Below are 27140 nucleotides of genomic sequence, written 5' to 3'. Positions count from 1 at the left end.
TCCATATTGCCTTTTAACGCTGTGTGTGTGTGTGTGTGTGTGTGTGTGTGTAAGTCTTACTCTGTCGCACAGGCTGTGCAGTGGTGCAATGTCAGCTTACTGCAGCCTCCACCTCCTGAGTTCCAGCAGCTTCTCCTACCTCAGCCTCCAGGATAGCTAGGATTACAGGCATGCGCCACCACACCCATCTAATTTTTGCGTTTTTAGTGGGGGGGGGGGTTTCACCATGTTGGCCAAGCTGGTCTCACACTCCTGCTCTCAGGTGATCTGCCTGCCTCAGCCTCCCAAAGTGCTGGGATTGCAGGCATGAGCCACTGAGCCCCGCCCACCTTCTTAATCTTTTTTATGCCATGGACCTCTTTAACAGTCTGCAGGTACCTATTAACCTATTATTTTAAAATGTTTTAAAATGACTACATAGCAATACAGGTATCAAAATATGTGTACAGCTTCTCTGGTATGGTGGCATCTCTTTACATAGCAAGAGCTGGAAACGGGTCTCATAGCAACACTAAGTTAACACCATTGGTGACAAAGTCACAGGTATGGTTAATACCTCGAACCTTTGTTGCCCACATTCATAATTGAAAGAAATACTACATTTCTGTTTGAACTTAGAAAATATATATAGATGTTAATTTTTTTTTTTTTTTTGGGATGGAGTCTCACTCTGTCACTCAGGCTGCAGGGCAGTGATCTGATACGGGCTCACTGCACCCTCCGCCTCAGGTTAAGCGATTCTCCTGCCTCAGCCTCCCAAGTAGCTGGGACTACAGGCAAGTGCCCCTACGCCTAGCTAATTTCTGTATTTTTAGTAGTTATGGGGTTTTGCCATGTTGGCCAGGCTGGTCTCGAACTCCTGACCTCAAGTGATTTGCCCACTTCGGCCTCCCAAAGTGCTGGAATTAGAGGTGTGAGCCACTGTGCCCAGCCAATTTTTCCTTTCTAGTTTTGTGGACTCTCAATGCTATCCTCAAACCATGGGTGTATGTGGACCCCAGGAAAAGAACCCAGAGACTTCCAAGTTTTATAGACAATAAAGTCCCAACTCCTTACCGTGGCCCACCAGGCGTTGGTGATATGGCAGCCCGCTCACCACACTCTAGCTAGTTATGCTAACCCGCATCCTGATTTCTGAATATGACAAGTTCACTTTCCACCTTGGGATCTTGGAGTTTACTCTTCCCCTCCCCCCCACATATGCAATGCCCAGGCCATGGCCCACTGGCTTCTCACGGTTCTGACCTCAGCTCAAGCACCATGCCATCAGCGGGGCCTTTCCTGCGTGCCCACCTAACGGGTCCCTCTCCCCATGACACTGACTCATTATCCTGCTTTATTTTCTTCACAGCAGAAAGCATGACCTGAAACTGTCTTATTTACCAGTTTACCTGATGACTATCTAGAGTGCCATCTTCATGAGGGAGTGACCTTCGTCCGCCTTAGTCACCATATATCTCCAGTGTCAAGAACCTGCCATGTGCCAGAAACTACATAAACATTTGTTGAATGAAGTCATGATCAAATGAATGAATAGACATATCCAAGAAAGACGAGCTCAATTAACATTATTCTCTTTCCTTGGCTCTCAACTGGGGGAATAATTTCATAGTAGAATGTTTTGACTAAGGGCACACCCTCTAGGGCCAGCTCAGCCACTTCCTAACCGCATGATCTTAGGCCAGTTACTTGCCTCTTTGTACCTCAGTCTCTTCATCTGGAAAATGGTGTTAGTAATATTACATACTTCCTAAGTATGTTGGAGAGATTAAATTAATGAATGTATAAAAAGCACTTAGAACAATGCCTGAAACATAGGGAATGTTCCAGAAGTGTCCGTTTTTATTATTTTTCGCAACTTAAAGGATTAACTTCAATTTTATTTATTTTTTAAACTATTATTTCAAAAAATTCAATGTAGGTATTGAAGAGACTACAAAGAAATCCCATGATTAAAAAACCAATATGCATTATAGATGCCAGCGTTTGATAGCTGAGTTGTGAAAGAGAAAGAGAACTGAGAGCTTAGGTCCAGGCAGGTTATGGTACGCGGCAGAGCCCAGAGAGGCCTGAGCTTCGCTGCCTCACGTCACTACTGCCATCGCCATCACACCTGACTTTCCGAAGACTGACCAACAATTTATACATCGAATCAAGAAAATAAATGAAATCATATCTGAGTTTTCAGGAAGATAATCTCATTTCTAACCCAAATGCACCCTTTATTGATAAAACCTCTGACCCACAGTGCAGTCACCAACAGGCCATGGGAGAAGGGGCTCTGAATTTCCGGCAGTGAGTCCAGCCTCTTCTGCCAGTCTCCCATCCCTGCCGACTGCCAAAAAAAGCTGGTGAAGCTCTGGGTCGCAGGCAACGGGCAAAGCTAACTGGCCCACATGGGGATCCAACTTGCAGACCTGAACTAATGAGCAAGGGCTTGCGCTGGTCTAGCCAGCCCTACACCTACTTCGAGGCTGTGGGTTCCAGGCCTGTCTGGGGTCCTATGTAAAGCCAGCCTGGGTCCTATGTAAAGCCAGCCTGGGCAAGCTCAGGCAAGAGAGTTCTGCTGTTTTAGCCATGAGCTAGTGGCACTGTCTTCCTTTCATCTTCCCTCCCACTTGTCAGCCCTGTAATTAGGAATGGTGAGATTCACAAGCCTGTTATTAGAACTGCTTTCACTGGGTAAAATAAACTACCACCGACTGCTGGGAGCATTGCCCACAGCCATGGAGAACTTCCAGAGGCCTCCCCTGTGCCCTTTCTCTATTCCCGCTTCTTCCCCCGTCCCTTACAGCTCCTGCTGGACAGAGGGGAGACGGCTCTGCCTCAGAGACCAGCCCTGAACTGCCCCACCGCCCCAGGGAGTGAGCAGTGATGTGACTGATCAGATCCACAGAGCGGACAGCCTCTGGCCTCTTCTCATTTCCAATCAGTATGCGCACACGTTGAAACCACTGCAAAGGGCTATAGGGCATTTTCTCAGGAATCCCTGCCATCTTTTGAGGAAGAGAACCGGAGACATTGTCATGAACCTCTGGACACTCTTCCTGGGTGATAAAGTGTAGTTGGTCTTTTTCAGAGAAGTGTCCCACCTGTTGACATGGCTCATATACCCATGAATAATCATTCCCTGAAAGTTATTTTTCACAAATTGTACTTGAGACCCACAGCAATGTCTGAGGTTGGCAGTGAACTATTTAGAGATGAGGACAATGAGACTCAATCAATTATGTGGTGTTAAATTTGGAATAATGGTTACCTTTGGACGGACGGAAGCTGTAGGGAGTGAAACAGGAAAGGGGTGAGTGGGGACAAGGGGGCCTTCAGGATGCTGCCAAGCAGGGTATACTTCTTGATCAGGACAGTGAGTGATCACACAGGGATGTCCTCTTTGTGATCACTCATTAAGCTGACACAATTTGGGCACTTTTCTATATGTCTATTTCAATATAATTTTCTTTAAAGTTCAGTGATTTGCCCAAGTAGAAGAGAGAATGGCCACTGTGGAGCCTGTCGCTAAATGCCCTGCTGACTCTGAGTTGAGGAGCCTGGACGGGGAGCCAGGGCTGTGCCCCTGTGCCCACTGCTGCAATGGTGACCTCTCACGTGTGAGGGAGCCACATACAGGCCTGGCCAACCTCCTGTGCACCTCTCTTTACACATCTGGGTGGCTTCTAACTCAAAAGGGATAAAATGCACATCTGGATGTTTTCATGGATTTTCATTTTCATTTGGATGGAGAAGAGTCCAGATCCCTCATCTGGCACAAACAGCTTAACAGATTGTGAAATTCCCAGAGGAGCCAATTCTGCCTGCTGCGAACACCAGGCAAAGCCCAGGGGGATGACATGCCTCCCTGCTGGGAGCTGTAATCACCCTACAGGACTTGCCAGCCGTCACCCTAGAGAGGTCCTAAAGTCCAGAGGAGAGGGACTGGTCTGTCTCAGATTCAACAGTGATACCTGACAGTGTGCCAGGTGAACGAACTACCCACGAGAATCTGATGCTACGCCAGAGAGCAATCAGAGGGTCCTGGGCTTACGTCTGCCTCTGGATAACTGTGTGACCCTGGTCAAGTTACTTAGCCTCTCTGAACTTGCTTTCTCATGAGTAAAGCATGAATGGTATCAGTTTCTGCTTCATAGGTGTGTTCAGAGAATTAAATGAGTGACTGTATCAGGCCTAGCACAGGGCAAGTGCACAATAAGTGTTCGTTGCTATTCTTTTTATCATGCTGTTCCCGATTCTGGCATCCTGTCTCCATCCTTTGGGCATGAGCCCCAGAGATCCAGCCCTGCTTTGCACAGCACCATCCTGCCTGCTAAGTTTTTCTAAGGCCGAGCCCTCCTACCCGATTTGCGCCGACTAACTCCCCTTCCCTGTTGGCCAGACTGACCCCAGCATGCACGTTTGCTGGACTTACTAGCCACACCCAGCATCTGTTTTGATCTCCTACCTGTTTGCCACCCTCTGACAGCCAGCCAGGCCTCTGTCGCACCGTTCTCCCGCCACCTAGGACATGGCAGGTCCGTGCAGGGTGTCTCCTGGATCTGGGTGCGGATCTGTCTGTCAAGAGTCAGCAATGCCTTTCAGATTGGTCCAACTGCATCAGCTGTACTACACGCTGCCATTTTCAAGGATCTGGGCCTCTCTTTTGTTGCCTAACTCTGACACAGCTAGGGCTGGAGTTTGCCATCAAGCAAGGCAGCCTATCTGAAGGCTGCATAAGATAAGGAATGATTCCATAGGTTCTGGAAAGGGGTGGAATACAACAGGGCTCTCAGACGGCTGCCTTTGTAGCTGCCAACACCGCCACCAGCACAACTGAGCCAGGTCTGGCTCTCACGCTGATAAATGGGAGGATGTCAGTTGCCCCTGACAAGCTATAGGACGGCAAGAAAAATCATCTGTAAACAAGCCCCCCAGAGCATATCATGACTCTGGCCAGAAACTATGAATGGCGAGGCCAAGCCAGGCAGTACGCATGTCAAACACACCACAGGACCTTCCGGTGAGGGATGGCCGGAGGACGGAGGGAAGACAGAGGGAGGTGCTACATTTGGAATTCTTTGAAGCAGGACTATCTATTCACAGGAAAGCAAGAGATGAGCAGGGCCTGACTATGGGGTGGGGCAGGGAGCAAAAGTGGCAGGATGGGGTGACTGAGGCACCACCCAGTAAACAAAGGTGGCAAGTGCTGGGGGCAGCTCTGCACAGCAGCCAGGAGAACACACTGGGGACCCACCTGAGTTTGAATCCTAATTCTACTGCTTCCCAGGCACGTGACCTTGAACGAGTTAGTTAACCTCAGAGCCTCAGTTTTCTGATCTATAAAATAAGGGCAACATAGTTTTGCCTTAGTAAGGTTGTCTACAGATTAAATGGGAGGATATTTGTAAAGCAAGTATTGGCATCATACCTGGCACACAGTCATGAGGCCAGTACTATCTGTGTGGCAGGCACAGGCAAAGGTGACACAGGGAGCCATGGGGGTTGAGCACAGTGCATGGGAGTCTGGGAGAGGGGAAGTCCAGATGGGTGGGGTGGGCACTTGCTCTGCGATGTCTAGCCTGCTGCCACCACGCCTCGCCAACACACATACTTCAGGAAAGAAAGCCCGCAAGCATGACAGAGCAGATTTATCCTAAAGGCAGTTGGACCACAGATGTGTGTGTGGTAGGGGCTGTGCCAATACCCAGTTAAGCTTAAAGCTTAAAGGGCAAAGCATGGAGTTGTTGTGAATTGGAGAACAAAATTGGAGACTGAGGGGGTCAATCTAAGAGTCAGACAACTCCCCCTGGACCTCCCAACCCCATGGAGAGAGGAGGGAGGGCAAGAGATGCTTACGTTCTTCTTTCTCAAGATGATACTGCTGTGGGAAGTGAGGTGGGGCTGAGCATGCAGTGGGGTGAGCTGGAGGTTCAGCTGTGGGAGCCAAGAGGGCAGAGGCAGGAGCAGGGGGCAGGGATCACAGGAAGTGCACAGGAAGGGCAGCCACCTCCTGCAGCCCCAACCTGCTAAACACACCGGCACATCTGGACTGCTGTAGTGCTTTCCCTGTTAGCAAAAGGACATTCCAAAAACCTACAGCTGGTGCCCAGCATTGGGCTGTTTGATCCAGGTTCCAAGTGCTTCGGCATCAATGCTGTGATGGTTAATTCTCTTCCACATGTCTTTACAGCATCCATCCAGCCACCCATCCCCTGGTGGCTGAATTCTGAATGCTACTACTAGAGGGATGAAGAAGACAGCTGTAGTTCCTGACCTCAGGAAACTTACATTCTAGTGAGTGGAAACAGTCAATAAACAAATAGTCCCATAATAAGCAAGGTGATTTTAGACAGCAATAATTTAGTTGAAGATCATAAAACAGGGTAATGTGGTGGAAGGTAACTAAGTGAGAGGATGGGGGTCCTTCAGGGGGCCGAGATAGAGCACTTCTCAAAGGAGGGGATGCCAGGCTTAGACCGAGATAATGAGATGGAAACAGTAGACTGGAGATTTGGGAAACAGGTTTTTGAAAGAAGAAAGTGCAGATGTGAAGTCCACCTGCTTGAATTGACCATGCTATGTCCAAGGAACCAAGAGGAGGCCAGTGAGTGTGGGGCATGTGAGGGGAGATGCAGAGATGTAGACTCTTGACTAATTCTTCCACATGGAAGGGATACAGGTGAAATTGTGGCTGGTGCCAGGCAGGGCATAGGAGAAATAGTTAGGCTCACTGAAGACGTAAGCAAATGTTAGCTCAGGACGATTCAGATACTAATTTAAGGGTCTGGGATGAACACTGGCTTCCAACTCAAGATAATTTTTCTCCAAGCCCAGGAGGTCTAGTGGGTGCTCCACCACTGCCATTGCCTTGATACCCAATAAGAGGGGGCCCAGACAGCCCCACCACCTAGAGGGAATATCTGCTCCTTGTGTCCCCTTTAACTGCAGAGGGTGAGAAGACAGGGGTTGGAATAGCACATATAACCTTGGAAAGCTGCTGGGCCTCTCTCCAGTAGCCTAGACTGGACAAGTGTACGTTCCGTGTTGACAAATTACGCTGCTGTGGTCTGCATGGCAACAGGAATGAACCCAGGCCGGCCTGGGAGAGGGAGGACTGGGGCCTGGATGAGCATGTCCCAAAGGAGCAGGCACACATGCACACAGATGAGCACATGTTTGGGACCGAGGCTGGGGAGGCTGAGGACCTGAGCTCCAGGCCAGAAGAGGAGGTGAAAACAGAGCCCTACATGGGGAGGGAAGGAGAGGAGACAGTGAACACTCACAGAGCCTACAAAGTGCACGCATGGTAGAGGGATTATATTTCAGTTGTTCCTCACAGTAATCCAGGGGTGGGCACTATTATTTCCGTTCTGAGGATGAAGACACCAGTTTCAGAAACATTGGGTGACTTCTCAGAGTGCACACGGTTCATATGTGCCAGAACAGTGATTTGTCCCCAGGTGACCAGTTGGAAGGAAGGCAGTGTGAGGACAGGGGTGGGCACATTCCTCCCATTTTACTACCACCTGTACACTGACAGCTTCCAAACGGGGCTCAGGCCCAGCTCTGCCCTCTTGCCGACCTTCCTCACTCCCCTTACCTACCGACTTCCTGTACCCATGCCTAGTTCCTTATCTCTGCCATCTAGAGCTACTCTTTCCCTGTGTGCCATTAATGACTTCCCCATCCATTTGTCAACCCAAACAGAGACCAAGAGTCAGCCTGGAGCCTTCCCTCTCCCTCCCTTCCCTGTTGTCTCCCCACCCAGTAACCAGGCCCCATCCCTTCTACCTCTGAAATGCCTGCTGAATCCCTCACTGCCGCTTGACTCTTACTACCACTACCGTCATTCAAGCCTTCCTTTGAATTATTCAGTAGCTTCTGCCCTGGTCTCTTTGCTTCCAGTTCTTTCCCACGCTGTCCATCCATTCAGCTGCATTGGGCACCAGGGGCTCTCGAACTCAAGCCGCGATGGGAATCAGTGGTTCTCAAACCTGAGCACGAATCAGCACCACCTGGAGGGTCTGTTGAGTTGCAAATTGCTGGGCCCCAGGCCAGAGCTTCAGAGTCAGCAAGCAGGTCTAGATGGGGCCCTCGAATTGCGATTTCTGACAAGTCCAGGTGCTGCTGACGCTGCTGGTTCAACACCAAAGATCTAATATTATTCTCTTCTTTAAAAACTCCAGTGACTCTCCGCTCTCTTTAAAATGGAGTCCCAGCTCCTCCCCACGGTCTAAATGATTGTCACCACCCAGCAGAGGCTTGCCTCTTCAGCACCACCTCAAGCTGCTGACCTCTCTTCCGCCTGTGATGTGGACACAACGCACTGTTCACGTTCCTTAAACGTGGCATACATTTCAGACCCCACACTGTTCCCTCTGCCTGCAACTCTCTCCTCCTTGTCACTCTTCAGATTCCTACTTGTCTATCAAGGTCCAACTTGACTGCACTTCCCTGAGAGGCACTGCAGTGTGTTAGAATGACCGTGGGCTTTGATGTCGGGCGGGTTTGGCTTTGAATTCCAGATCAATCACTTGTTAGCCGTGTGACCCTGAGGTGGCCTTCTCTGTTAAGCCAAAGTCAACCTCGGCATCTTGGTTATAAAATGTGAATAATAATATTTACGGTGTAAGATTGTGACATGGAGAGGAAAGGATGCACGTAAATGCCTGGCTGGTAGTAGGTATTCAGTAAACACTGGCGGCAAGTCTCGTGAGCCCTGCTCTGAAGCCTTGCCTGGTTTCCTCCGGCTGAAACACCTCCCTCCTTCTCTGTGGTCCCATAACATTTTGCACAGAATTCCCTTCTGTATATATCACATGCTAAGGTCTCATACTAACTTATACACTGGGTCTCATTCGAGTACATTTAGGGCCGTTGTATGAATTATCAAGACTGGCCCTCTGAGCAGACTTAGCAGGCCCATGGCTTGGCAAGCTAAAGGTGCTGTTGTAAGAAAGAAAATCGACAAATACCACCCCATCCTAGCGCACATGCTTGGTGAGCAGAATGAGGGGTGGGTTTCAGGCCCCATTCCTCCCTTCACAATGTCTTAACCTGCACAAACCATACCGGGAGGTTCTGTTTATATAGCATGTGAGCTCTATGAAAGTAAAAACTGTGTCTTGTTCAAGCTGAAGGCACAACCAATACGGAATCAATGCATCTAGGGGCAGGCGCCACTGGCTGAGGACAGTGAGTACATTAGAATGGGTCAATAGGGTTGTCACCCCAGGTTCAGGAACAGGATTCTTACACCTGAGGAGACAGGGAGTGAGAGAACCAGAGTTGGGGCACTCAGAGACTCAGGCTTGGAGAATAATCAGAAGCTGAATTTCTCAGTCTGGGTGGGAAGAACAAAGAAGAGGAGGCTTGATCCCTGCTTGCTGAACTGGAGCTCTTGAAAGCATCCCTGGCCTCAGACTGAGTCTGGTGCCTGGCCAAGCCTGCAGGTAACATCCTAGAGAACTCTTAGAAAACATTAAGATCACACTGTCTGCAGCTTCCTTTCCTGCCTCTGACCCAAAGCAGTTCCCTACCACCTGTCTCTTCTGCTTAACAGCAAGCCAATCTCTTAGAAGGCTTTCAGATGCCTTAATTAATACATTTTCATTTCCTCTGCAGACCCTTCACTCCCCTTAACAGCTGGCGCTCAGTGGGGAAGGTGGAAATAATTCCCAAGAAGTGAGCCTTCTGACAAGTTTCCCAGGCTGCTTTGAGATGCCCTTTGGGGTTTGGAGGAGTTCCCAATGAGAAGCTGCTGAGGAGCACTGAACCTCACTGAACTCCAAACCCTCCCAGATCCCCCAGAGCAACTCCTTCCGTGGAAAATAACCAGCACGGGGATCTGAGGATGGGCAGGGAACATTCTGAAGTCTGTTCCAAATCTGTGGCTGGCTCTCTCTAGTCCCGGAGACTGCTCTCCTGGAAATGGTGATGTAAGCAGTGCATCTTCATGGGTCGTGCTCCAATGCCATCCCTTAGTCCTGGCCTGCTTGGAGCTCCCAGCCATGTACTCACACCTACACTTAATTATCTTACATGCCTGTGCCCCTCTTGTCTTTTACTGCCTTGTCTGTAAGCTTGTCTGTAACCAAACCTTATCTGTTCCTTTACCCCACACCCCAGCATGGTGACTGACACGTAGGAGGTGTTAAATCACTGTCTGCTGATGGATTCATAAATGGAAAGCCTGGCCTTCTAAGCCTCGGGTTGATGCGAACCTGCTGAAGGAAGCACTCCCTAGGTGAATGCAGCGCACCTTATCTGAAATGTTTGAAATCAGAAGTGTTTCGGATTTCCCACTTTTTCAGATTTTGGAATATTTTCATAAACATAATGAGGTATCTTGGGAATGAGACTCAAGTCTAAACACCAAGTTCATTTCTGTTTCATATACACCTCAGACACATAGCCTGAAGGTAATTTTACACAAATATTTTAAATAATTTTGTTCATGAAATAAACTTTTGACTGTTTTTGACTACTACCCTTCACGAGGATAGGTGTGGAATTTTCTACCTGTGGTATCAAGTCAAAGCTCAAAAAGTTTCAGATATTGGAGCATTCAGATTTTGGATTTTCAGACGAGGGATGCTCAACCTGTATTACTACTTTGCCATGTTTCAGGCACTGTGTTAGGTGCATAAAGATGTCAAGATACATAAGACATTGTACTTTCCTTCAGAGAGTTGCCAGTCTTACTTCCACTAGGAATCCATCCAGTTGTCCTGATTCAGAAGTCATTTCTGTCCCGCACTTTCCTAGTTGTGTGTGATGTACTTTGCTATGTCTAATGCAGCACTTATCCTGTATGCCCTCGTTAAAATAATTTCCGCTTGCATCCATCTGCTTTTTAGCTGAAAAGCTCCTAGAAGAAAAGGACTTGCCTTCAACTTCTAGCACCCCTGGGTGTTAGCTTCTTGGGACTCTGTTTACTTAGTCTGAAAAAGGAGGTGGTCATAATAAACCCAGTTTCCAGATAAGGGGTTGAGGACATAAGTGTCATCCAAATGGCCCTGTCAAACTGGCCATTCAAAGCCACCTCCTTGGTTACCATTCTCCTGGGTAACATTAATCTTTCCTCCCTATTTCCAGCTTAATCTTTCCTCCCTATTCTTCTAGGAGGCAGATGCAGAGAACAAGAAGATGCCACCCAAATCATCCTCTGTTCCAGACACCAGTTCTCACATGCCTCTTTAGTGCAGTGAGAAGAGCCCAAGATTGGAGTCTGGATAGGTCTGAGTCTGGGCTCTGGCCACTTGCTGTGTGCCTGAGCTTGGGTTAATTATGAAACTCTCTGAGCCTCTGTGTCCTCATCTGTGTAACAATCCCTGTCTCACCAGCAATGTGAGGATCGAATGGACTCGCAAGTAGAGCTCCTACATGGTGTCTGGCCTTGTCAGGAGCTATACTGCCCCTACTTCTACTCCCTTCCCTCCTGGTGGCTCAGCTTTGAACTAGGAAGACATGTGGGTGAGTGTCTGGAGCAGACGAGATCCCCATTCAGATCCCCTACAAAGCCAAGGGAAGCCAGAGAAAGGAGAGAATCGGAAAGCCACGGCAGAGCCCTCCGCCGCGTGCAGGTGCAGCATTGTCGGGGCTCGCACTGATGGCAGCTGCTGCTCCGGGGGCCTAGGCAATCTTCTGGGGTGTGTGCACTTTACTCCCCAATGGAGGATGGGGAGGCAATCAGAGGGAGAGAGGGAGAACCCAGCTGCAGCCAGGCAGCCAATACAGTCATCTCAAAAGAAAAGGAGAGTGGCTGCAGTCACAAAACTGCCGTTATTGCCCTTTTCTCAGGTGAGTGAAAGGACTCCTAGTGGCAGAAAAGAACCTTTAGGGAACTCAAAATGAAGCAGAGTGTTGTCAAGAGATCGTGCAAACATGGTTATGGCCAAGGCACAGTCCAGAGCGCTGGCCCTTTTATTCTCAAGTACACCTGTCTGTGAATAATGAGCCGGAGAAGATGGATTTCCTCCCTTCCCAGGTCTCAGTGGGTTGCATGCAGGGATCGCTACATGGCATGCATCTCGCAAGGAGCCATTCTAGAAAGGACCTTCCCAGGGTCAAACAGCCTGTCCCTTCTCCCGCGAGATGCAGGATGACCTTGACCCACGCTCAAAGGTCTACAGGAAAGGGGAGCTCCCTGCACTTGACGGGTCCCAGACTCAAATGCTGAAGTCCCCAAACAGCCACCATCCTCTCCTGGGCATCCTCACCATCACTGCTTAATTCAGACCCCATTCCATCCCCCTGATCACTGCACAGCTGTCTAATGAGTAGACTTGTATCTGGTCTTCCCACCTCCAATCCATCCTTCTCTCTTCTGCTAGAGTAACCTTCTGGAACCAAAGGCAATTATGCCACTCCCCTCTTTGAATAAAACAAACAAACCACCTGCTCTTGGACAGCTCCCACTAGCGCTCTGGACATAGTTTATAAAGATCCAAACACATAAATCCTATCACGACTGGGCCCTGCCTGCAGCCCTGTTCTCCTCCACCCTCTCTCATGCTTGGCTCCAGTCATACAGAACCAATGGCACTGCAGTGTAGGTATCTCGGCATCCACCGCGCCTAGAGTATAATATCCTTTTCTGCCAAGGCGATCCTTCTTGGTCCTCAGTGCCCTGCTCACTTGTCATTTCCTTGGTGAGCTCTTCCCTGCTACTGTACCACACCTCGCTCAACTTCTGTCAAAGCCAACCCTGCCACTCACTACTTATGGGACTTTGAGCAGGTTCCTTACCTGTTCTGTGACCTGATCTGCCACATTTGTTTATTGTGAGGTTTGAGTTAATACAGGCAAGTGCTCAGAACGGTGCCTGGCCCATAGGAAGCACTTCATACCTGTCAGTGGCTGCCATGACCATCATTATAACTGTTATTAATACAGTGTGTGTCACGCTTCCTGGTTTACCTGTCCGTCTCTCTGAGTAGATTCTGAACTCCTCACAGGCAATTCCTCACATCCAAGCAGTACTTGTCAGAAAGCAGGCACTTTGATGAATGAATGAATGGTTGAATTATAACTGAAACTCATCTCTTCCAGATTTGGATAAATGCAGAAACTAAGCCTTAATGGGGAAGGTAGAGTAAAGCTCTCGCTGAGCTCGGCTGTCATGTGGGGAAGGAGTGAAACACTCCACTTTGGCCCCTGGATCAGTACCTTTATTTTAAAGAACGCTGAGTAGAATTCTGTGACCTATTTGCAGTTAAAATAGTCTCTGGCTTCAAGGTAAAGGGTGATCCCAGGGGACTACTTATATATATATATATATTTTTTTAAGTTCAGCAAAACGTCTCTGGACAACGTTCCCGGTAGATTGAGGCCACAAACAGCCCAACCCACCAGGCCTCTGGCAAGCTCCCTACACAATCCTTTCTCCCGGGCACCCAGGAAAGGAAACGGAATGAGGCGTTTCAGCTTCATTTACACTTAATTCATCAAAATGTCATTGGTAAGAGCTATTTGATGTCCAAGGCTTATGAGCCCGGAATCTAAGCCTTCCAAAGCCCTTTTCTCGTTGAACTTAAATGTGCCATTCTGCCAACATGGAGCTGAATGCCAACGGGGTACTTTGTTCTGAATTGTGAACCTAGAGGGGGACTCTATCTCTTCCTAAATGTACTTTACTCTCTCCTAAGCAGGGCCCTGAGGATGGAAAATGCAGCTGTGGGTACTACAGCTCAGCGCTTCACCAAGAATGCCTCCTCACCAAGCGGAGGGGGCCTTGGAAGTCATCTGTCCGGCTCTCTCACTTTACAGATAGAGTGCAATCTCTTTTGGGCCAGAGTTAAACTTGGGTATTAAGTTCTGGGCAATCTCCACATCCTCGGTCTAGAAGGACATCTCAGGAGTGAATGCCAATTGTGGCTGCAGGGAGATGAGGCTGTCACCCCAGCGAGGAAAGGCCATGTGCTGTCATGGTCTTGGCCTCAGGTGCCTAAGTTTCACCAGACCTCTGCCACTAACTGGCAGTGGGACATTGGGTGGATCATTTTGCCCTTTGAAGCCTCAGCTTGCTCAGCTATAAAATGGGGGTAATAATCCCCACTTCACAGTGCTGCTGTCAAGGATGAAAGAGCTAAGGCTTGTGAAAGCCTTTTGTAGACATTCAATCATTGCCCAAATGTCAAGGGTTTAAGACAACGCCCAGACAGGTATTTGCCTGACTGCACTGGTTCCCAGGTTCCAGCTGTGGGAAGAAGTACTAGCATCTCGACAACAACTCCAACACGCTTTTCCGAATGCTCCATCACCTCCACCCTCCGCGCGCCTACCTGTTATGGACACTCCCAACTCCAATGTTGCTCCAGCCACATGAATATCCCTGCATTTCCCCAATCCATCAAAGAAGCGTTCCCAATTCTGAGCAGCTGCTTACATAAGCAATTTCATCTTGACTTACAGCCCATCTGTCAGCTCCACAGCTCCCTCTAGCTACAAACCTTTATCTTGCTTTCCCTTACAAGCTACACGACTTTAGTGAGTATTCCCCCGGCCGCTGTCTCCATCACCTCTGCTCACTCTTCTTGTTCACAATTCGGTCAATGCCATTGGACCTCAATCCAGCCACCCCCTGAAACTGCATTTTCCAGTAACCCCCGTGTTGCTCAGCCTGGGAAATACTCTTCTGTACTTCAAGAGGCAGAAAACTTCTTTACCGATTCTCTTTCAGCAGCCTTCACAGGCTTCCGTCTTCCTCCCTCTTGAACATGTGCCCTTTTCCCTGAAAGATTCCTTCCCTACTCATATCTTCATCTGCACCCACCCATCCGCCCTTCACCCTAGAGTCTATGCCTTCAGCCTGCTGAAGCCCACACTAGCCAACGCTCTGCTGAACATCTCTGAGTAGATGTCCAAAAGGCACCTCAAACTTGCCATTTCTGAAGATAAATGCATCATCTCTCTCCTCCCAGACATGTTTTTCCACCTCAGTGCTAGGCACCATCCTTATGTCCAAGTCAGAAACTGGGGAGTCATCCTACATTATCCCTCCCTCCCACATTCCACATCCACTGGGTGCCCTAGACCTGATGATTTCTCTATTAAATAGTTTTTAATGGGTTACACAACACTGCATATAGTATAATCTGATTTTTACAAAAAGAAGTTGTATAAAACACATATTCATTTAAAAACTGGAAGGTATGTAATCCTAAATTGGCAGTAATCCTAAATTTAAATCGACTAAATCCCCCAATCAAAAGATACAGCCAAAACCCAATGGTATGCTACATCCAGACCCATTTCACATGCAAGGATACACAAAGACTCAAAACAAAGGGCTGGAGAATGATTTACCAACCAAATATAGAGAAAAATAAATAAATAAATAAAAAGCAGGAGTTGCAATTCTCACATCTGATAAAATAGATTTTAAAGCAACAAAGATATAGTGGTAAAAGGAACAATGCAACAATAAGAGCTAACGATCCTAACACCCAGATACATAAGACCTATAAAGAGATTTAGACTCCCTAGACTCCCACACAATAATAGTGGGAGATTTCAACATCAATATAAGATAGATCAACGAGACAGAAAATTAACAAGGATATCCAGGACTTGAACTCAGATCTGGAACAAGTAAACTTAATAAACATTTAGAGAGCTCTCCACTTTAATACACAAAATATACATTCTTGTCAGTACCATATCACACCTACTCATAGGTTTAAATGAAATATGGATCAGCCATTATTAAAAAAAAATTGGAAGGTATGATACAGAAATGTTAACCATAGGTATTACTGGGTGGTGGAATTACAAATAATTTTTAGTTTTTTTAAACTTTATCTGTTTTTCAAAAAGCATGCATACCTCTGTATAAGAGAAAAACTATGATGATGATGATGATGATGATGATTATTATTATTATTATTATTTCTGAGACAGAGCCTCATTCTGTCACCCAGGCTGGAGTGCAATGGCACAATCTTGGCTCACTGTAACCTCAACCTCCCAGGAACAAGAGATTCTCCTGCCTCAGCCTCCCGAGTAGCTGGGATTACAAGTGTGCACCACCATGCCTGGCTAATTTTTGTATTTTTAGTAGAGACGGGATTTCACCATGTAGGCCAGGCTGTTCTCAAACTCCTGACCTCAGGTGATCCACTCACCTCAGCCTCCCAAAGTGCTGGGATTACAGGTGTGAACCACTGTGGGCCCAGCCTATTATCTTTAAAGAGAGTTTTGGAATCTGTACCTTTCTCTAACTCCCAAGCTACTTTTGGTTCTCTTGCAACAGTAAGAGCCTTCTTCCCGGCTCCCCTGCCTCCCTAGTCTTGCCCTCCTGCCTACTCGTTTCATGCTGCAGCTCAAATAGGCCCTTCACCAATGACCTCTGCCCACGGGCCACACTCCCTTACTGCCATGCTCTGTTCCAGGGAGACCCACCTATGTGTGGTGCCTGAAATGGAAACTACCCCTGCACCTTCAAGTCTCCACGGCTTGGCTCTCGTACTCTCTCCTCACATGCTCTTCTTTCTCCGTGTCTCTTCTTTGATGGCCAACACATCTTCATCCTTAAAGATTCAGCCTAGCATCACCTCCCATGTATCACAGGCAGAGTTCAGAGCCCTCTTCTCTCTGCACCCTGCACTTCCCCATCACAGTCCTTCTCACCCTGCTCTTAAATGAATGGAGCCCCCATCAAAGTGTGGCCTTCTCGAGGCTAGAGACTATTGATTCATCTTTGTACCTGAATGGCTTGAACAGTTTTACCAAAACTGTTTATACATTCATATAAAGGTAGTGACATGATACAGAGGGCCCCTGGGATTAGTCCTGGGGCATTTGCTTCAGGTTACTCCAGTCCGTCTCCTCTCTAGGAAGCACACCTCCACTGAGACACATCATCACTGCCACTTAGTCCTGCTGTGGGCCCAGCTGAGAAGGAGCTGACCAGGCAAAACAAATTCAAAACTGAGAGCCTCCATCCTTTTCATCTCCACTGCCTAGACATAGCCCCAGGGTGAGAGGCCAACAAACTGGCCCAGTTTGTGTGAATCCACTTGCTTTCACTCCAATCACATTTCCCCTTTTAATGGGATTACACCAAAAGTCATGCTCTGATGATTTTTATGCATATGCAGAAAACATGCTTGAATTGTCCTCCACAATAAATACATGGCCACGTGTCTAAGTCCATGGTCTCTGTATGCTTTCTGCTGTTATAACAGGATACCACAGACTAGGCAATTTTTAAACAATACCAGTTTATTTGGCTCACAACTCTGGAGGCTGGGAAGTTCAAGAGCATGGCACTAGCACCTGGTAGGAGTCAGCCATGGCAGAAGTGAGCACGTAAGACAGAGAGAGGCACCAGAGGCCTGACTCACTTTATAACAACCTGCCTTTGCAGTACAGTAACTAACCTTCTTTCTCACTGATGACATGAATCCATCCCTAAGGGCAGAGTGCTCATGACCTAGTCATGGGTTGCACTGGGGATTAAGCTTCCAACACATGAACTTTAGAGGGACACATTCAAACCACAGCATCCACTGTCTTGGGTAAGCAGGTGATAACAAATGTGAAAAGACTGAGGCTCTACAACTTCCACTGGAGATAACCCTGGGCTTCTACACTTTAGTTCATGTCACTCAGACATACAGGCAGCCACTATATTCCTCAAACTCTCCAAAGTAAGAGATTCCAGCTGCAGGCCAGGCTGTAGGCAAAAAGAGGGTCACAGGTCTCACCCACTTCCTAGATCAGCCTAGGGGTTATGCTTTGCACTCTGAGTGCTGTCACCAGTGTCCTGGGAGATAACTTCTTTGAAGGTGGCCAAAGGGTTTGGTTGCATAACCTAAGAGTGTTGGGGAGGTGACTTCCTGTGGTGTGAACTTCAGTCAGTGAGACGTGGGACTCAGATGCAAGTTACCCCTCCTTGCAGTGGACTGTTGAGTGAGGAAATAGTTTCACAGGGCCTCTGCAGGCTGAACAGGCAGCCATGCTTAATACAAAGCTACAACCAGCAGCTAACATACCCCTTCTGTATACTCTTCCCCACTTGCCTGCCACCTTCCCCTTTCCCTCACCTCTGCATCTGTGGACTTGCACCCCCTGATTTAGCATGCAAGCTTTGACCTTGGGCTCTGTTTTTAGGGAGATTGGCCTAAGACAGCTCTCATACTTCCTGTATGCCAAATACTCTCTGTGTGTGTGTGTGTGTGTGTGTGTGTGTGTGTTATTTAAATCTTTACCCAAAAAAAAAAAATCCTTTGCAGATAAACACGAGAGCTGTGGAGGAAGGGGAGAAAAGGATAAAATAGTGTGCCTAAGTACACACAGCTAGTAAATGGATGAACTGAAATTTTAGCTTAGGTCTGTCTGACATCAAGATTTGTGTTCTCTCAGATCACGGGTACTGAGATCAGACAGACTAGGGCTTAAATGTTGGCTCTGAACTTATTAGTGCTGTGACCTTTGTCAGGTTACCTGACCTCCCTGAGCTGCCATTTCCTCGTCTGTATAAGGGACAGATTTAGATGCTATGGCTTCTAAGGCCTTTCTCAGCCAGGACATTCAATAGCCCCAAGACCCTCACGGGGGACTCTGCTTGCTGTTATAGCCTCTAGAATTTTCCTGTGCAGCTTGGGAAAGGGGTCTCAAAGCCCCCCAAGCATGAGGGCTACCACACTCCTAAGGAAACATCCCGGCAGACATCTGAAACCTTCAAAGCCAGGGATGATGGAGTCCCAGTGTCATCAACTCCCACCCAGGACCAGCCCCAGTGGCACACAAACAGCCTTCAGCCTTCTACCTTTTCCTCGCCCGGGAAACTCCCACCCATCCTTCATAAGCCAGTGCACACATCCTCCCCAAGGGGTGCCTTCCCTCTACAGACCCCTTGCGTGCACCCTGCTCTCCTCTAGATGCTCTCTTACAGCTCCTTGCACTCTGCCTCCCTTGCACTTATCACAGTTTGAAATTATACAGGAACGCGATCATTCATTGATCTCCACCTCACTCACTAGTCCAGAAGATCTGTGAGGGCGTGTCTATGTTTATTTTGCCCCCCATTGTATCTCCAGTGTCCACAACAGTGGAAGATGTTCAGTAAATATTTATTGAATTAATGGGTTAATTAATTAGTTCATGTCAACTAGCCAAGTCTCGATGAGACCAAAGCAGCAGTATTTTTGCTTGAAAGACGATCTGGGGTGAATTCTAAGATCCCCTTCTGATTGTCCAAATCACTCAATGTGTGGCCGCAGGTCTATCAGTCCCAGACTCCTCTCCCTGTCCTCCAGTCTGTGTCTCAGCTCATTAGGGGGCTAACAAGGAGATGGCTGTGCACTGACACTGTCGTCCCTGAAGTCACTCTACGAGTCATCAGGCAGCCCAAGGGGACTGAAGAAACCAGCTCAAGGTAATCGAGGACATCAGCAAGAAGGTAAAGAAAAGGCCTGACATTTCAGGTTTCTATAGTCTAACTGCAGAGCTGCACCGTCACAGTAGAAACCAAATAAGAAGAATGTTACAGAAGTGAGTCTGAAAGATTAAGTAGAGAAAGCCGCGAATCCTATTCCACTTAAGCACGTGCATCAACAGGCTTGAATCTCAAAAAGTGAGGCTCAAGAACTGCAGAGGGCTTTCTGATGAAGCCTTCACCCTGCCCGCCCCACCTCCACGGCAGTCCTCCAGGGCTCCCTGGGCCTTCTGCAGCCATTTCTTGACTTGTCAACCGTCTGTTTGCAAGCCCCTCTCTGGGAGCAGGGCCTCACTTCTGAACCAGCCCTCTCTGGACTGCAGCTGCCCTGGGTCATTCGGAATTCACAGAACAAGACCTGCGATTTTACCCTGCCGGGTCATTGCAGATGCCGTGGATACTCTGCCAGGCAAACTCTTAAGTATCCTCCCTCCTCAGTTCTTAACCACCTTTTCCATAGCTCTCATCTACATAGAACTTTTCCCAATGCCTTGCCAAGGACTGCTTATTTAATACCTCAACTAATATTTTTATCATTGAAGAGGAGGATTTTGAAAATTTATCTTACCTTCCAAGTTTGTTTGATATAAAGGGTTAAAATCATATTAATTCAACAACAACAACAACAACAAAAAAGATCTGGGTTCCAATCTGAGCTCTGTCTCATGCTAACAGTATAGCTCCCGACAAGTCTTTCAAGCTTTCTGGGCTCGACTGCTCATTTGTAAAGTGGGGCTAACAACTAGCTAAAAGGTGTGTTTAAAGACAAACACCTTGCACATCAGCACATGCCAGGAGGCTGCAGGAGAGCTGCAGGAGCTCCTTCTACCATTGAAAGCCCAGAGGAAAAAAGAGTCACACCATCAAGGTCACACCAAGAACCCAGGTCTGTGCTGTCTGCACTGTGCCCTCATCACCTAGCCTGATCATCAAAACTCAGTTATGGAGATATGGACAGTGAATTAGCAAATATTTAATTAATTTTTACCATTGTTAATAGTATATACAAAGAAAATAAGAGATTTCCCCCTGGAAGAACTTTTTATACCCGTGCTCTAACCTAATACATGACTGACATTCTACAATGCTCACCAGCATGATAATCACGTCTCCACATTCACCCTGAAAATCTACAGCAGGTCCAAGCACACCTTGGCCCTCAGTCCGTAAAGGGACATTAATGCTCACCAAAGATAATACAAGAAGTAAGAAAATATCTGTAGCTGTGACCAATTCCTCTGCCAGTCAATCCCCTTGCCCTGTTACTTAGCCATGTCTCCTTTGGCAGTCTCTCAAGGATCCAAGCCAGCTGATGTGGGTGCATTCTCTTCTCCCAGGGCCTCTTCAAGCTCTGCTAGGGAGTGCTACTGAGCCACAAAATAATCAGAACAATCAGAAAGCACCAAAAATGGAATCCAAACTCCCTAATCTGTGTTCATCAGTCAAGGCCTCCATGACGTGTCAGGGGCTTGGGACTGGGAAAAACTCGGGACTGGGGTAGGGATTATTGCAGGCTTATCCACCAATGTACATCTGTGCCAGCCCAGGAAAGCTTTATGGAATGAATAGACAAATAAATGACAAATGCATGAATGATTGACTGAACAAAGGGAGGGTTGATGAACGTGCAGCACAACCTTATGCCCTTCCAATCCCTCCCAGCCCACCCTCAGGCCCAGATCACTTGTCCTCTCCTTACCCTAGCGATCAGCTCCCCGACCATTCCCGTCCAGGTGCCGTTGGCCTCGGGAACGCCATACACGCCATCCCCAACCAGGCGGATCTTGTAGTTGAATCGGAGGATCTCTGCCAGCTCCTTGAGCATGTCCACACAGAAGCCCTCGTAGCGGTCATTGCCTTCCATCTCCTGGTGGTTCCCCTTCAGCATTAAATACGGGTTTTCCTGCAGCAAAACTGGGCAGCTGTCATTCTCATCTTAGCCCTGGTGTCTCAGCCACATGTGATGAGGAGGCCCAGGAGCACAGAGGGTCAGGGAGGAGATGGGGCAGAAGGAGGAAAGTGGCATGGGTAACGGGCTACTTTGGGGTGATGACTAGCTCTTCTCCTGATATGCTCCTTAAAGTTGTTCTTCAAGGTGCTCCTATTGTCAGGAACACACAGAGGGTCAGGCTCAAGCTGCTCCACCTTGTTTAAGGTCATCATCTGACCCCACCCTCTATATCTTTCTTTCTTTTCCCTGCCTCTGCTTGATTCCAGGCAGACCTCTGGCAGAGCATTATCAGAGATACAAGGATGTCTTCAATACAGCCGCTAGGTAAGAATAGGTACATGAGCAACTGCAGTCCAAGGAGGGCATTGGGAAGAGGGCAGGTCTCTCCAGTGAGATGTCCAGAGAAGGTTCCAAGCTGAAAGTGGGATCCAAGCTGGGCCCAGGAGGAGGCAGAACACTGAGAGATGGAAGGGCTGCGAATGAAAGGCATGGGCTGGGGGAAGGCACAATCAAACGATCCTGAGTGGCTGCTCAGTGGACAATGGACCTTCCAGCGTAGCCAGAGCACAGGTTGGGAGCAGGGGCGAGGTGGGAGGAGAAAAGGAGATGAATGGACTAGGGTCAGGGTGGTCCTCAGATGCCAGGATGTGGTGGCTGCACATTACATAAGATACAGTGGGGAAACATCAAGCGTTTTAAAGATGCAAGGCTGTGAGCAAGGAATATTAAGTGGTAGGAGAGGAAGCATCCAGGGGTGGGGACAGACCGACAGACCCTCTCCTGAGATGAGACCCTGAATCCTGTGCTGCAGGTTGAATTGCAGAAAGCCAGAAGGATATAAGAAACACAGAAAGGAGCAGGCCTGATGACTGGCTGGGTGTGGGTCCTCAGAGCCTTGGAGCCTGGTGGATGGACTGACAGAGGGTGGTCTCAAGACTGGCTCCAATGCCTGAAGGGGAGGAGGATTTGGTATAGATTGAATCTGAGGTGCTAGCAGGCTATGAGGGAGGAAATGATCTGTTTAATGGCTGTTTAAAATGTGGAGTGAGGGTAAGACAGGGGCCAGAGATTGGAGATGTCGTACAGAGATAAAGGCTGAAGCTGTGGAATATGTCAGATGGTGAGGGGAAGAGTTGAGAAAGGGCAGAAGAGGAAGAAGAGGCCCTTAGGAGAACCTGGTCTTAGAGTGGGGAAATGAAGGACATCCACAAAAGACAACAGTGAAGTAGCAGGAAGGCTGAAAATCAGAGAACCATCGTCTTAGTGTCAAGGAGGAGAGAATCTGAAGACAGAGGATGTAGCCATTCCCACCATTCCCACAGACTAAGCAGGGCTGGAAACCAGTGTGTGGATCACATGTCACTGCCAACCTTGTGAAGGTAGGTGCAGTGGGGGCAGCAGGACTCCATAAGGATGAGGAGTGAGTGAGTGCTGCAGGGGTGACGGCAGTCCAGCATTTTGAGAGGTTAGGAGCTAAGGGAGGCAAGGTAGCAGGCACAGCAGAGGGCAGATCGCCTCTCCTCCATACTTGCTCCCCACTGCAAACAGCAGGGTTGGAGGGTCCTGGCGGGGGGCACCCAACCCTGTGATTCTGGGACTCCCTATGTTGGAGGGCAGCTTGAAGAGCAGCAGAGTGTAGGAAGGGTGAAGGCAATGGTGTTTTAGGATGAGACAGTCCAGGGTGTATTTGTAGGCAGGAAGGGAAAATCCCTGGAAAAGGGGAGAAAAGAGGAGGAAAGAGTCACACTAGCTGGTGGAGAAAGGGTCCAGGAAGCACAGGGTGGAGACAGGTGGGGCAGGGGTGAGGCTGAGGCCTAAGCCTGGAGTGAGGTGGCAGGTATGGGTGGGGACTCAGAGAGGAGGGAGCTCGTGCTGTCCCCAGAGCCATGTTGAAAGTGGGGCAGATAGGCTTGGAGGCTTGGTGTGTGGGAAGACTTTCAGCAGAACCACTCAGGGGATGTATAGGGAGTGAGAAGAGCTGGGCTCAGGGATTTCCAGGGCCCAGCTGCAGAGGGGAGGCTGGATGCAAACAGGCTTCTGGGGGTAGGGGTGGCAGGGACAATCAGACTTGGGGATGGACAGGGATGCGTGGAGAAGCCTGTACATCACGATTCTAGGAGCTAGGAGAGGGAAGCATTGAAATGCTCACGGCTCAGCTCACTCTGGGAGGGCCAGACAGACCCAAGGTCATGGAGGGACCCTGCAGGGGAGCAGGCTGTGGGTGTGATACATTGGACATGGGAAAGCAAAGGTCGTATGTCGAGGAGCAGGAAGCTCTGAGTGGAAGGTGACTTGATTCTGATTCATGATAAGTCCACTGTCACATCAATGAGATAGGGCCAATTGGCCTGCCTTCCACACATGCTGTCCTCAGCACAAGAGCTTCTCCATGCACAGACTGTCCACAGACTCCCCCATCTTCCACCTCACCTAGCTCATCTTTGACTATAGAGTCACATTGCCTCCTCCTGTGCCAACCCACCCAACTCCCCTGCTCTCATGCCAGGGCCCACACAATTGCCCTCCAATGTTTTCTGATGTGCACCTGCTCCAGATGGAATGAGAGTGGGGCCTGGGACTGACTTGTCTCCTGCGTGGTACCCCTACCTGGCTCAGCATTAAGCATGTGCCCATTATGTGAGTAAGAAGCAAACAAATGGCTTCACAAAGAGGGCACGGCTGGGGGTTTCCATCTCAGGACTGGCAATGTCCCAGTGTATCTTTAATCGTCCCAAGGGGCTGTCACAAACGCTCCTCCCAAACACTCGCTACTCTCAAGTTAAGTAAAAACTCACTGACATATTCCAAGTAAGCAGACACAAGGCTGGCCTTGGAGACGCATTGGAAAGCCCAAGGGTGGGGACGGCTGGGACTCACTGGCACTCTGGTGAATATGCGGGACTGAGTGCTGGCCTGGAGCAGGGGTGCTGAGAATGTGGCAACATGCTGAACACAGGGTCTCATACAGAAAAGGTGTTCAGGGAATGGGAGCAGCAGCCAATTCTGCGTGTTTGCTGGTATTAATCAGTAAATCATCCACGAGCCTCAAGTGTGCCTGACCAGAGCAGGAGACAGAGTAGATATATGCTGAGTTTTAAGGGATAAATCATTCGGGATTATCATTTGCCAGGGAAAACCCACAAATGGTCACCCAGGGACTGAATTAAGATCATCATTCCTGGCAAGAGCTATCAACTCGGATCAGCCACTGTAGGCACACATGCACAAGAAAAGAACCAAGGCTAATAGTGGTTTGAGTTGTACTTACCCTGTTGTTAAATGTCACCTCACACACCAGTGTCCTGGCTGTACCCCACCCCTCATGAGCACGTACACGTATGTGAACAAGCACATGTGCACACATGCACAAATCAGGGTCACTTTCCCAGACTAGCAACAGGACCCTGTGGGCTCGGTGTAGCTGTGAATCTGTGCCAGAGCTCCAGGCACAATATAATACCAGGCTCGGAGAGGCAGGAGGTACAGCTACTTCCCCATCTCCCTCCCAAAGTCTTGTTGGCCTTTAAGGGACACCCCTACCCTGTAGGAAGGAATTCCTTCACTCAGATTCTAATTATCAAGCTCCTACTTTGTGTCAGCCCTCTACCTCTGAGGAGCTCTCATCCTAGAAGGAAGGTAGAGCTTTAAACAACAACCTCTAATAAGAGAAATGGGAGGGGGCAGGGCAAAATGCTGGAGGCAGGGAGAAGACAGGAGTTAGAGCAGGGAGGGCTTCGTGGAAGACGTGATGTCTGGTGCAGAGCATTGAAGGATACATGGGCATCTCCAGCTGGAAACAGAAATTACAGGGAAGGGTAACCCAGGCATAAGGAATAGTATGTGCCAAGGCAGGGAGGGGCAGGATGCAGGGAGGGGCGGGATGCAGGGAGGGCGGGATGCAGGGAGCAGGTGTTGAGCCATCCAGCGGCACTAGACCCCAGGCTGCATGGGGAGGAGGTGAGGCAGGCTGGATCTGATTACAAAGCGTTATATCCCAAGCTAAGGGGCAGCAGGGCCTGGGTAGTGGCTGAAGGATTGTAAGGAAGGAAACTCCAGGTCAATTCTCATTTTTAAATGGCCACGCAGACAGGAGGGTCAGGGAACAGGCAGAGTGAGTAAGAAGGGAGCCTGCCAGCAGGCCATGGAGCGGTCCAGGGAAGGAGGCAGAGGGGCCCCGATCCTGGATTAGGGCAAGGGCTTTGAGGATGGATGGAAGAGGACAGATCCAGGAGTTTTTTTAGAGACTAAGAAGACAGTGGGAAGGAGGCCCCAGCAATCACACTGGGTGCTGCACCCTCTCCCCCAAAGTGGACTCAGCCAGGCTGTTCCCAGCTCTCTGCTGGAGAGCGACACCGAAACTGCCATCTTTCTGGCATTTTCACATTGGTTCGGATAAGCTAAGGCTGAGATGGAAGCAGGTGAAATCCTGGGTGCTGGAAATGCTCTCTCAGTCCTTGCTTGGACAACTCCTTCTGTCAACAATACCCCTTCCCAGGCAACAATACCCCTCCCACTTGGCTGTGTCCTCACCTCCACCAGGTCTCTGCTCAGTGCTCCCCTTCTCAGAGAGGCCGCCCTGACCACTGGGTATCAACGCCACCAGCCCTCTCAGCACCCCAGGCCCTTCCCAGCTCTAGCTCTTTTTCCTCAGCCTCGCCACCTTCTAATTCATTGTTTGATTACATTGCTTCTTACTGTCTATCACACATTCCTTGCTGGAATGTAAGCTCCTTACTGGCAGAGATTCTTGTCTTTTTGGTTCATGGATACACCCTAAGCATTTACAACTGTGCCCAGTATATGGCAGCACCCAATAAACAGTCACTGCATGAACGAATGAGTGAATGAATGAATGAATGAGTGAAAATGTTCAATGACCCCATCTCCTAACAATGAAGGGAAACTTGGTGTCCTGGCATTCAACTTCCTAAGCACTATGGACCCAATCCACTTTTCTGGCTTATGCCTCTTCCCTTTCTTACCAATGCCTATTTCTCAGGAAAACCTGTAACTTTCAGCTTTTCCTGAACACCTGGCAGTGCCCTCCTTCATTCACCTCCTCCTCCCCACTCACTCCCTGTCTTTCAGAGCCCGTCATCAATTTCCCTTCCTCCCTGAAGGCTTTGCTGACCTCCCCATGGGAGGGGACCTCTCTCTCCTTCAAACCCCACAGCTCGACGTGTGCGCCTCTTTGCTGGCTTTTATCTCCCTCTGTTTACAGTAGATCAATCATTTCAGCCCAGGGTGCCTGAGCTCCAGGAGTTCATAAAGGTGGTGATGGAGGTCCCTGAACTCTTTTTATTATCTCCAAAAGCCTAAAAGAAATGGACACATTTGCAGACCTTGCACAGTTAGCAATGATAAGCCTGAGGAGGCTAATTCAGGCATCACCTCTTTGCTTTGGGCTGCAATGATATCAGTGTGGCACCACTGGCCATCTCCTGCTGATAAGATGCTGGGCCGGGCAGGGAAAAATGCTTTAGATTAGTTAAAAGTGGGAGGGGGAAGAACAAACTACTGCTTAATACATGGACTTGGTTTAATAGACAAATCTTTTAAGCGCGAGGTCTTCAGAGGGGAAGACAAATAATACCTTGGCCATGTATGCACTTGACTTATCCCATCTACTAACTTACAGCCTCAGGACAGAGGCTAGAACTGAGTCCTACTCATCTTTGGTCTCCAGGACTGCGAACAGAACCTGGCACGTGGCAGCGGGGCAGGGAAGAGAGGGTGAACATGGCAATTACTAAA

The 27140-nt window shown here is 48.8% G+C and overlaps 1 protein-coding gene across 13 annotated transcripts in view; it reads right to left on the bottom strand.

Moving 5' to 3' along the window:
* The window catches only part of GRIK4 (glutamate ionotropic receptor kainate type subunit 4), a 489633-nt gene that overhangs the window by 61842 nt on the left and 400651 nt on the right, over positions 1-27140 (bottom strand). For 10 of the 13 annotated variants that reach the window (XM_078339710.1, XM_078339708.1, XM_054241643.2 and 7 more), the window contains one exon: positions 21135-21338. The exons of 2 other annotated variants lie outside the window; for them this stretch is intronic. In XM_078339710.1, the coding sequence (XP_078195836.1) occupies positions 21135-21338 (204 nt within the window). Of the gene's footprint in view, positions 1-21134; positions 21350-27140 lie in introns of all 13 variants that reach the window. One more of the 13 variants, XR_013523083.1, reaches the window with a different exon arrangement.

This window comes from Callithrix jacchus, chromosome 10 (assembly GCF_049354715.1).
Source record: "Callithrix jacchus isolate 240 chromosome 10, calJac240_pri, whole genome shotgun sequence".
Classification (NCBI taxonomy): Eukaryota; Metazoa; Chordata; class Mammalia; order Primates; family Cebidae; genus Callithrix; species Callithrix jacchus.
Note: the sequence above shows the minus strand (reverse complement) of the source record. Positions and strands in the feature narration are given on the sequence as shown.